The sequence below is a fragment of the Mesoplodon bidens genome (assembly GCF_964165515.1).
Source record: "Mesoplodon bidens genome assembly, chromosome: 2".
In the NCBI taxonomy this organism is placed as follows: domain Eukaryota; kingdom Metazoa; phylum Chordata; class Mammalia; order Artiodactyla; family Ziphiidae; genus Mesoplodon; species Mesoplodon bidens.
In genome coordinates, this window is record NC_138177.1 from 31400952 (window position 1) to 31413793 (window position 12842).

Here is a 12842-nt window from a genome sequence, read left to right on the forward strand (position 1 = left end):
TTTATAACTTGTATCATGGATATTCTTCTACAGCATCCACTTCTTTCCCTTTTCTAAATAAGGTATTTTGCTAATCCAGAATAAGTTACTTAGATAGGTACATGGTATATAAATAAATACAGATTACAAGTATATGTGCAAATTTGATTTCCCTCAGTCCCTTCTTAAGAACCAGGGTATCCAGAAGCTTAGACACAAAAATCTGTCCACTTAAATTGGTATTTCTCAGATCCTCATACCCATTTTATGACTATATATATATAAACTACATACCCACAGGATATTGACCTGGAAGAGATATTTCTTGATCATTTGATCCAACTGCCTCATGTTTCAGATGAGAAAATCAGGACCCAAAGAGGGAAGTGTATTATATAATGAGTGGGTAAGGTCCATCTTTTTTTCTGACATTCAAAAACAAAAACTTCTGCTTTTCACATAATAAAACTTAACCAAGTGGTGAGAAAATAAAGGTTACTAAATAAACTTGATTGAAGGGAAGGTTGACTGCCAAATGGAGTTTAACAGTTTCATATGTATTTTTTTACAGAGTCATCCATATAGGAAATTTTTTATGAAGTTTAAAATTAAATCTAAGAAATAAGAAAAAAAATCATGATTATTCTCCAAATATCTCTCCTACAATGAAAGAGATACAATTTAACTAGGCAAATGGTGAGCATTTCAGCTTTATTTCACCCCCTATACAGATCACTCTAATATTATGTCTTATAAAAGTAGAGATTGATTGGCATCACCACCTACCCCATCCTTCAACCAAAATTCCCAACAATCTTATCTATTTAGAAAATTTATTTAGAAATTCTATTTAGAAAATTTAGAAAAGCTATCAGTCTATGTCCCTTCTTCAGTTGCTACTTTACACCCTTCTCTCTCAATCAATCTCTCTCTCTCCCCCCCACACACACACGCATGCGCACACACACACACACACACACACACACACACACTGCTGCCACCATGACTGATCAAGTTCTGGGGAGAACACACACGAATGTCCTTCCCCTTAACAAAGCTTATGAGATTAAATTTAAGGACACAACATGCTGCCCTGGGTCTTATTAACAGTATAAGAAATGATGTTAGCTAAAACAGTCTAGCTAACTAGTAAGAAAAAAAGTTGAAGTTAATGTCAAGTTAAGAATTTCAAATATCTGTGCCCCAAAAGTTCTGTATCCAGAGTATACAAGAACACGTTTGTTGAGCAAACAGCTCTAATATGCCTCCTCTATCTTTGCTTCCATTTCTGGGCCAGGACCAGAGAAAGCTAATTCTCTCCCAGAGATCAGCTCCATGAATTCTAGTATCCTGGAAGACAGCCCTCAGCTTCCCTTCCCGGCTCTAGCACAGAACTGCTGGGTGACTTGCTAGAAAGGACCCCTTTCCTCTGCATCCCTTGGGTACTGATAGTTTGGGGCGGCCCCCGCCACCAGCTGGCTACACACCTGTATCTGTTTCACCTTTTGCTCTCTCCTGCTCAGAGCCCTAGTGCAATTAATTGTTGAGCCTTGACTGGGGCCATATGTTCTGTCTTTTTATCATCCCACAGTGTAAGGAAATATGTAACGCTGTGGTTGTTTGAAAAAGCACTCTCAGGGCTCCCAGACCTGGTGAATAAACTCAGCTGTTCTATTTTGGGTTACTCTTTGTTTTCTTCTCGGAAGAGCCTAATTCCGGTCTCTGTCTTGGGCATCCTGCCATGGACACTTTGCTCCTCCCCCCACACCCTCTCCCCAGATCGCCTACTCTAATTTCACCCAAAGGCTTCTGTGAAGAGAAGGAAACGTGTGGCATGATGAGGACAGGATGGGTGTGCTGTGGTGCTCACTGGTCTGCAGGCTTGAGTATGACACCAGCTGCACTTCGGGAATTTGGGGACACGAGCACTCTACAGTACAGTGATCACAACCACACCCCCATTAGCCTGTAGGCACTGAAAACCCCTACTTCCTGCAGGCGAAGACAAGCCCAGGCATCGTCTAGGACTCTGCTCATCTTATCCTGATCTAATTTGAGGTACCCAGTCTCTGACCTGGCCATCAGAAATAAAAGTTCCTATTGTCTGACCTTTACCAGGGAGAGACTTTTCTAACACAGAGCATCCACCAGGAAAACAAGAACTATCAGACTAGCCCCAACAAGGGAACATGGGGACACTATTCTTTTTTTCTTTTCAGTGAAATCTCCTGCAGTCAAGAACATCCTTAAAGAGCTAATAATGTCTGTAGATATGAATAAGTAAATAAGAAAAAATAATGTAAAAGGGACCATAATAAGGAGAAGGAAAAATGGAAAGAATATCTTCATTACGTGGGGGAAATACTAAAATGATGATCTTCCACTACATAATGTATTGGACAAAGTGATGTCTATAAGTTGTGATTGGTAGAGAAAGGCTGTGAGAAACAATACCTGATCAAGTTACTGGGGTAAACGCTTGGCCATGCACACATACAGGAGTGAACACATACATCTCTGCCCTTAAAATACAAAGGCTAGCTAGTTAAAAGAACTTAATACTGATACGTTTATCATTCTTCAAAAAGCGTATTTCCTTGAGAGTCTATGGGGTTTATGAATACGATAGGAAAGTATAATAATGTAAAGAGATTTTCTTATTTCCTTTTTACATTAATTCCCTGATCAGATGCTTACTAGCAGAACAGGTAAACCAAGTAGGTATATCAGTGACTCAAAGCTTCTAAGTGACAGCTCATAAAGGAATACCAGGATTCTTGCATTGCAAAGAAAAAGAATAATCCAGAAGCAGTGCCCCTGCCCTATCTCCACTGTGCCCCACCACTGCCACTGCTGAAAAAAAAGGAAGGAAAACAGAGACAAAAGGGTGTTTGACCACACTTTACGATCGCTGAGCGGAAAAGGGAAAAAAAAAAATTTTGGTGTCAGATTATTTCCAAGTGACCATTTGCAGCTGTTGGAGCTGCCATCAGCCTGAGCTGGAGGAAAGGACATGCCAGTGGTGCATCTTACCTGAGCAGAGAAGTGAAGACAGATGTAGGTGAGACACAGGAGCAGCCCCAGCCCCTGAATTACGGAGGACACCAGCAATAGCTTGTTCCTCAAGAATCTCCGTCCTGGTGCGTTTCCAACATGCTCATTCAGGGGTTGGACCCCTTCCATCTTCACAATCTGGATGCAGGGAAGATGAAAACTGTGACAGAAGGGAACCTGAGGGAGGACTGACCTCTTCCCCGCAAAGAAGGAGATGAAGCCAAAACAAGGTGTATCGATCAGAAAACACACAAAGGTCCCAGGACCAGAGACAAGAGGCGATTGAAAGAGCAGAGCGGACTCTCAGTTTTAATGCTGCAGCTTTTGCAGGCAGGCGGGGGAACTTCTTTGTGACTAATCTGAATTTCCCCTTTACTTTCTTTCTTTTTTTTTCTCTGGGCTAACAGGGAGTTGTTTTTGTGGCATTCCAGTTCTGATTTGAGTGACTGTGAAATGACAGTCATAAAAGTGTGTTATTTTCTTAATTTCTCATTGCACCAGTAACCAAATTGTGGGTCACTTGATAAAGATAAAAATCATCATCCGCTGATGTAGGAGCTCATCTATCCCTTCCCCGAGGTGTCTTAAATCATAGAAGAGATTGAAGGAAAATGCTAGCCTTAAGTTCTTGGCTGCACTTGATTGGGTAACTAAGCACTGAACCCATTCAACAGATTCAGGGAAAAAAAGCACACGAAGACCATTCTTCAAGTGAAAAAAAAGAGAGAAAAGTTTAAAATAGGATGGTGAATCATGTAGAATAAAGGAGTAAGATCCTCTAGTTTTAGTCCATTGCATTATAATAAACTAGCATATACTGAGCATCTACTATGTGTCAGGCACTGTGCTAGACAGCCCTAAAATCTTTTTCTCATTTAATCTTTGAGGCGAATTTAGTAAAGACTTACATGATTAATTTTAAGCATAGCAGGAAAGAAGCAGAAGAGTATCCTGACTTTTTCCCTTCCCTCCACTATACATTTTGTCCATACATAAGTTTGCATGAACGAACAAATGAATAGCTTCAAATAAGCTCTGAAGGTTGTTCCTTTCTTTGAGGTCAGGGTAGACACAGAACTTGGAAAGTAAGAGTATTCTACCAGTAGACACTACTTACCCTTCACCATTGAAATAAATGATCAAATGAAATAAATGATAAAGTTATTGATAATGTCAAGGTCATATTAATAAATATTTTCTGAATACATAGTGAGCCCAGTACTATGTTGGACAGTATAGGTACACTGGGAGGGGCTGTTTAAGACAGAACAACTCTTCTGTGGTCAAGTATGTCTCTCTGAGCTCCCTATCAGCCACTCAATGGATATTTAAAGAAGGAAAGGAGAGAGAAATAACATCAACAAAATAAATGAGCTGTTGTATGCAACTTAATTTTATAGAAAATTGATATGAGGCATATTCAAGAGGGAAACAGCTTATGAGAAATGGAAAGTACATTTATTAATACAGTAATACAGTTTAAATCAATTAATATATGAATTGATACGCTCATTATAATCATTATACTTTGCATTTGCAGAACATATTGGTCTTCAGAAGTTCAAGTTTTTGTCTGAAATATAAGGTGACTGAGACACTACACCATACACGCCAAGCCAAAACTAGAAATCAAGTTCCATCTAAACTTAATTCTAAATAGGTATTCCTATGAGAAAAGTATGTGTAACATACAGGGTATGGATTAAAAAAAATCGAAAGGCAGAGTCAAGATGGCAGTGTGGGAAGACGGGGAGTTAGCGTCTCCCCACAGCTAGGGTGCCTGCTGGCTGCTGGTGGGGAACTCTGATGCCCAAGGAGACGGAAGGAATCCTAAAGTGAACCAGTAGGATGCAGAGGGACTGAGGTAGGGAGGAGAAGTGGAGGCCAGACAAGATCTATGCCCCTGAGGTCAGGGAGGTCAGGACACACAGGCGGGAGGGACCCTCCGGGAGGAGCGGGAGAGGAGCAGAGGGCGATTGCCCACCCACTCAGGCCGGGGAGCCTGCTGAGCTCCCAGGCCCGTCCCCTGCCCTCCAAAGCCCCCTCCAGGCTGCATGGGTCCTTGTGGGCATAGGAGGGAGGCCGGGGAGATCAGGAGAGGCAGGCAGGAGGGACCCTCCCAGACTGGAGGAGCAAGAGAGGAGAGAAGGGCATTTTCCCCACCCACTGGAGCCCCAGAAGCCTGCTGGGCTCCCAGGGGAGGTACCATGCCCTCTGCAGCCAGGGGTGGGGGGCACGCCTGGGACCCTTTGGTTCCTTGAGCCTAGGTCCCACCCCCCCCACAGCCCCCAGGGACTTTTCCAGCCCTATGGGTCCTGAACATTGGCCCCGCCCACAACCCAAACCTCACCCTTGCTTAGGCCCCGCCCCCTACAGCCAAAGCCTCCCCCCCAACCCCCCGCTTTTTTTTTTTTTCTTTTCCCTCCTCCTCTTTTTTACTATTGTGGTACTGCTGTACCTTCTGGTTGTTGTTTTATCTATATTTTTATTTTTGTATTCTTTCTGTTTCCTAGTCTAATTTTATTTTTTACTTTGTTAATGTTCTCTTTATTTATTTATTTTTTGTGCCACCCCACACGGCTTGCAGGATCTTGGTTCACAAGCTAGGGGTCAGGTCAAAACTCCTGTGGTAGGAGCTCTGAGTCCAAAGCACCGGACAAACAGGGAACCTCAAACCCCAGGGAATATTCATCGGAGTGAGGTCTCACGGAGTTCCTCATATCAGCACCAAGAGCCAGCTTTACCCAATAGCCTACAAACTCCAGTGGTGGAAGCCTCAGGCCAAACAACCAGTAAGACAGGACCACAATCCCACTCATTAAAAAAAAAAAAAAGAGGCTGCAAAAAACTATGTCACAGATAAAGGAGCAAGGTAAAAACCTACAAGACCAAATAAATGAAGAGAAAATAGGCAATCTACCTGAAAAAGAATTCAGAGTAATCATAGTAAAGATGATCCAGAATCTCAGAAATAGAATGGAGGCCCAGATTGAGAAAATACAAGAAACATTTAACAAAGATCTAGAAGTAAAGAACAAACAAACAGAGATGAACAACACAATAAGTGAAGTGAGAAATACACTAGAAGGAATCAATAACAGAATAATTGAGGCAGAAGAACAAATAAGTGAGCTGGAAGATGAAATGGTGGAAATAACTGCTGAGGAGCAGAATAAAGAAAAAAGAATGAAAAGAGTTGAAGACAATCTCAGAGACCTCCGGGACAACACTAAACGCACCAACATTCGAATTATAGGGGTCCCAGAAGAAGAAGACTAAAAGAAAGGGTCTGAGAAAATATCTGAAGAGATTATAGGCGAAAACTTCCCTAACATGGGAAAGGAAATAGTCACCCAAGTCCAGGAAGCACAGAGAGTCCCATACAGGATAAACCCTAGGAGAAACACACCAAGACACATATTAATCAAACTAACAAAAATTAAATTCAAAGAAAAAATATTAAAAGCAGCAAGGGAGAAACAAAAAATAACATACAAAGGAATCCCCATAACATTATCAGCTGATTTTTCAGCAGAAACTCTACAGGCCAGAAGGGAGTGGCAGGATATACTTAAAGTGATGAAAGAGAAAAAACTACAACCAAGATCACTCTACCCAGCAAGGATCTCATTCAGATTCAATGGAGAAGTCAAAAGCTTTTCAGACAAGCAAAAGCTAAGAGAATTCAGCACCACCAAACCAGCTTTACAACAAATGCTAAAGAAACTTCTCTAGGCGGGAAACACATGAGAAGAAAAAGACCCACAAAAACAAACCCAAAACAATTAAGAAAATGGTAATAGGAACATACGTATCAATAATCACCTTGAATGTAAAATGGATTAAATGCCCCAACCAAAAGACACAGACTGGCTGAATGGATACAAAAACAAGACCCATATATATGCTGTCTACAAGAGACCCACTTCAGACCTAGGGACACATACAGACTGAAAGTGAAGGGATGGAAAAAGGTATTCCAGGCAAATGGAAATCGAAAGAAAGCTGGAGTAGCAATATTCATATCAGGTAAAATAGACTTTAAAATAAAGACTGTTACAAGAGATAAGGAGGGACACTACATAATGATCAAAGGATCAATCCAAGAAGGAGATATAACAATTATAAATGTTTATGCACCCAACACGGGAGCACCTCAATACATAAGGCAACTGCTAACAACCATGAAGAGAGAAATTGACAGTAACACAATAATAGTAGGGGACTATAACACCCCACTAACACCAATGGACAGATCATCCAAACAGAAAATAAATAAGGAAACACAAGCTTTAAATGACACAATAGACCACATAAATTTAACTGATATTTATAGAACATTCCACCCAAAAGTGGCAGAATACACTTTCTTCTCAAGTGCACATGGAACATTCTCCAGGATAGATCACATCTTGGATCACAAATCAAGCCTTAGAAAATTTTAAAAAATTGAAATCTTATCAAACATCTTTTCTGACCACAATGTTATGAGATTAGAAATCAATTACAGGAAAAAAAAAAACTGTAAAAACACAAATACATGGAGGCTAAACAGTGCACTACTAAATAACCAAGAGATCACTAAAGAAATCAAAGAAGAAATTAAAAAATACATAGAAACGACTGACAATGAAAACACAACGACCCAAACCTATGGGATGCAGCAAAAGCAGTTCTGAGAGGGAAGTTTGTAGCAATTCAATCTCAGCTCAAGAAACAAGAAAAATCTCAAAAAGAAATCTAACCCTATGCTTAAAACAAGTAGAGAAAGAAGAACAAAGAAAACCCAAAGTCAGTAGAAGGAAAGAAATCATAAAGATGAGAGCAGAAATAAATTAAATAGAAATGAAGAAAACAATACCAAAGATCAATAAAACTAAAAGCTGGTTCTTTGAGAAGCTAAACAAAATTGATAAACCCTTAGCCAGAATCAAGAAAAAAAAGGGAGAGGACACAAATCAATAAAATTAGAAATGAAAAAGGTGAAATCACAACTAACACTGCAGAAATACAAAGGATTATAAGAGACTACTACAAACAACTATATGCCAATAAAATGGACAACCATGGAGAAATGGACAAATTCCTGGAAAGGTACAATTTTTCCAGACTGAACAAGGAAGATTTAGATAATATAATCAGACCTATCACAAGTAATGAAATTGAAACCATAATTAAAAATCTTCCAACAAACAAAAGTTCAGGACCAGATGGCTTCACAGGCGAATTCTATAAAACATTTAGAGAAGAGCTAACAGCGATCCTTCTCAAACTCTTCCAAAAAATTGCAGAGGGAGAAACACTCCCAAATTCATTCTATGAAGCCACCATCACCCTGATACCAAAACCAGAAAAAGACATCACAAAAAAAGAAAATTATAGACCAATATCACTGATGAATATAGATGCAAAAATCCTGAACAAAATACAAGCAAACAGAATCCAACAGCACATTAAAAGGATCATACACCATGACCAAGTGGGATTTATCCCAGGGATGCAAGGGTTCTTCAATATACACAAATCAATCAATGTGATACACCATATAAACAAATTAAGGAATAAAAACCATATGATCACCTCAATAGATGCAGAAAAAGCTTCTGACAAAATTCAACATCCATTTATGATAAAAACTCTCCAGAAAGTGGGCATAGTGGGAAACTACCTCAACATAATAAAGGCCATATATGACCAACTCACAGTAAACATCATTCTCAATGGTGAAAAACTGAAAGCATTTCCTCTATGATCAGGAACAAGACAAGGATGTCCACTCTCACCACTATTACTCAACATAGTTTTGGAAGTCCTAGCCTTGGCAATCAGAGAAGAAAAAGAAATAAAAAGAATACCAATTGGAAAAGAAGAAGTAAAACTGTCACTGTTTGCTGATGACATGATTCTATACATTGAAAATCCTAAAGATGCCACCAGAAAACTACTAGAACTAATCAATGAGTTTGGTAAGGTTGCAGTTTACAAAATTAATGCACAGAAATCTCTGGCATTCCTATACACCAACAATGAAAAATCAGGAAGAGAAATTAAGGAAACAATCCCAGTTACCACTGCAACAAAAAGAATAAAATACTTAGGAATAAATCTGCCCAAGGAGGCAAAAGACTTGTACTCAGAAAACGATAAACTACTGATGAAAGAAATCAAAGATGACATAAACAGATGGAGAAATATACCATGTTCTTGGATTGGAAAAATCAATATTGTGAAAATGACTATACTACCCAAATCAATCTACAGATTCAGTGCAATCCCTATCAAACTACCAATGGCATTCTTCACAGAATTAGAACAAAAAATTTTACAATTCATATGGAAACACAAAAGATCCCAAATAGCCAAAGCAATCTTGAGAAAGAAAAACAGAGTTGGAAGAATCTGGCTCCCCGGCTTCAAACTGCATCACAAAGCTTCAGTAATCAAGACAGTATGGTACTGGCACAAAAACAGAAATACAGATCAATGGTACAGGATAGAAAGTCCAGAGGTAAACCCACGCACTTATGGACACCTCATTTATGACAAAGGAGGCAAGAACATACAATGGAGAAAAGACAGCCTCTTACAATAAGTGGTGCTGGGAAAACTAGACAGCTACATGTAAGAGAATGAAATTAGAACACTACCTAATACCATACACAAAAATAAACTCCAAATGGATTAAAGTCTTAAATGTAAGACCAGACACTATAAAACTCTTAGAGGAAAACATAGGAAAAACATTCTCTGACATAAACCACAGCAAGATCTTTTTTGACCCACCTCCTAGAGTAACGGAAATAAAAACAAAAATAAACAAATGGGACTTAATTAAACTTAAAAGCTCTTGCACAGCAAAGGAAACCATAAATAAGATGAAAAGACAACTCTCAGAATGGGAGAAAGTGTCTGCAAATGAAACAACAAAGGATTAATCTCCAAAATATACAAACAGCTCATGGAGCTCAATATCAAAAAAAACAAACAATCCAGTTGAAAAATGGGTGGAAGACCTAAATAAACATTTCTCTAAGGAAGACATATAGATGGCCAAGAGGCACATGAAAAGATGCTCAACGTCACTAATTATTAGAGAAATGCAAATCAAAACTACAATGAGGTATCACCTCACACCCGTCAGAATGGCCATTATCAAAAAATCTAGAAACAATAAATGCTGGAAACGGCGTGGTGAAAAGGAAACCCTCTTGCACTGTTGGTGGGAATGTAAATTGTTACAGCCACTATGGAGAACAGTATGGAGGTTCCTTTAAAGACTATAAATAGAACTACCATATGACCCAGCAATCCCACTACTGGGCATATACCCTGAAAAAAACCATAATTCAAAAAGAGTCATGTACCACAATGTTCACTGCAGCTCTATTTACAACAGCCAGGACATGGAAGCAACCTAAATGTCCAACGACAGATGAATGGATAAAGAAGACGTGGCACATATATACAATGGAATATTACTCAGCCATAAAAAGAAATGAAATTGAGTTATTTGTAGTGAGGTGGATGGATCTAGAGTCTGTCTGTCATACAGAATGAAGTAAGTCAGAAAGAGAAAAACAAATACCAGATGCTAACGCATATATATGGAATCTAAAAAAAAAAAAAAAAAGGTAGTGATGAACATAATTTCAGCGCAGGAATAAAGAGGTAGACATAGAAAATGGACTTGAGGACTTGGGGTGGGAGGGGGAAGCTGGGGTGAAGTGAGAGTGGCATTGACATATATACACGACCTAATGTAAAACAGTTGGCTGGTGGGAAGCAGCCGCATAGCACAGGGAGGTCTGCTCGGTGCTTTGTGACCACCTAGAGGGGGGGATAGGGAGGGTGGGAGGGAGATGCAAGAGGGATATGGGGATAGATGTATGCATATAGCCGATTCACTTTGTTGTGCAACAGAAACTAACATAGTATTGTGAAGCAATTATACTCCAATAAAGATCTACTAAAAAAAATTGAAAGAAAAATCAAGTGTGTAGAACTTAATTCTTGAGTAATAGTTAATAGCTAAAAATAAACATTAAAATCAGTAACTATTTACTCATTTGTTTCCAAACACTGACTATAAGAGCCACAGCAAAAAAAAAAAAAGCCTAAAATACTATTGGAAACAGTAGAGACCAGCTGAAAAAGAAAGAGTAAAAACTATTAATGCTGAAAATCAAAGAAAATATTTTTAAATGAAAAATAAAAACATTTATAGAGTGCATCCTTGTGCCCTGAGCAGCATCTTTTCTCACTGTTAACAGCCTGGCTTCTATAAAGAAAAACTGACAATTACTGATATAAATTACTGTCTTTATAGACAATGAGAACTATGCAACAGAATGAATTCCCATTTTGGTGATGCCTCAGGAAAGTTATACTAGCTATACCAACACCTGGTCCTGTACATCTGAGGCACGCCTGTCATCTCCCCTGCCTCCATCTCCTACTGCCGTATTTTGCCTACTTGTAATTTTTTATTGACATTTAAATGATGTTTTACATTTGTTTCTTTTTAAATCGAATATATTCTCACAGCTTCTTCCCATTCTTTGTGGGAAGAGGGGGAATACACATGGAAAAATAAATATTAATTGGGCTGTAAGTTCTGGGCAAGACCTTTTGATAAGACTATGAAAGCATTTCAAGGTTCATCATTGGGCTGGTCTAGCATTTGGAACAAATGTAACCAACATCAGAGATATCAGTGTTGGCATTTCAATCTTGGGCAGATGGACAGAGTCCTCCATCTCCAAAGTTGACATGTTTTTAAAGAGGTCAAGTATGTCACCTGAATCTATGTGCAATTTTTTTTAAAGTATCTCACAAAGATTAGATACACCAGAGCAAATCAGCCTTGGAATGGAAGCCTCAGACTTCATTCCAAGCAATTATCTTCCCATAGATCTTTAATCTCCAAATAAATAGCCACTTCAAGTCTACAGAAAAGTATGGGGGGAGGGGAGGTTAAAAAAAAAAAAAAAGCTTTGACAACTGACAGAATACCTCATGTTCAGGAAGCAGCAAAACTTTTCTTTGGTTGGGGGGTTGGTATTTGCTTTTTTTGTTCTTTTGTTTTGGGGGAGGTCTGTTTTGATTTGGAGGGTTTGGGTGGTAAAATCTGCACTTTTCCTTTGTTTCTAAGTCATTAGTCCATTCAACAAGCATGAGCCAGGTGCCTACATGCTGGTGCTGGGGGAAAAGAAATGAACTAAAAAGGAGGTCACAGACAGGTAGGGAGGACAATCACAGCCAGTAAAGTATTGGGTCTGAGGTGGCTATGCAGGAGGAAAGGGTGCACAGGAGTGGGTTAAGGACTTTGAACTATATCCTGAAGGCACTGGGGAAATATGGAAAGCAGAGTGTGATATTAGTACATTTTAGGGAAAAAATCAGAGTGAAATAGAAATGGCAGGGTGGGATCAAGGAGATCAGCTGGGAGGTTGTCCAGGGTGCTCTGTGCCAGTTGAGGAGATGAGTAAGTCTAAAACCCCACCTCTGCATTCAGCTCTGCAAGCCCCCCATCTTAGAGCAGGAGGTTTCATTCTACGAGAAGGGGAGCTATTACCTTCCTACAAAGGTGTGCTCAGCTTCCCAAGTCCTGAACAAAGGGCTGCAACCACCCATATAAACGCACATTTTTCTAATTCATAAACTCAGAGAGGGCTCCTTGTTCTAATTCACACAAAGACAGCTGTATGAGCTGGGTGGTCCTCAATCTTGTAATTATTTAAGTGAGAAATAATGAGGTCCAGATCTAAAACAGAGAGGATAAAGAGAGAAGATATTCACAGTGGATATTC

The 12842-nt window shown here is 39.3% G+C and overlaps 1 protein-coding gene across 1 annotated transcript in view; it reads right to left on the reverse strand.

Moving 5' to 3' along the window:
• TNFSF4 (TNF superfamily member 4) overlaps window positions 1-12842 on the reverse strand; it is a 122273-nt gene that overhangs the window by 15737 nt on the left and 93694 nt on the right. The window contains exon 3 of the mRNA XM_081254588.1: window positions 2967-3171. Within this exon, the coding sequence (XP_081110714.1) occupies window positions 2967-3171 (205 nt within the window). The remainder of the gene's footprint in view (window positions 1-2966; window positions 3172-12842) is intronic.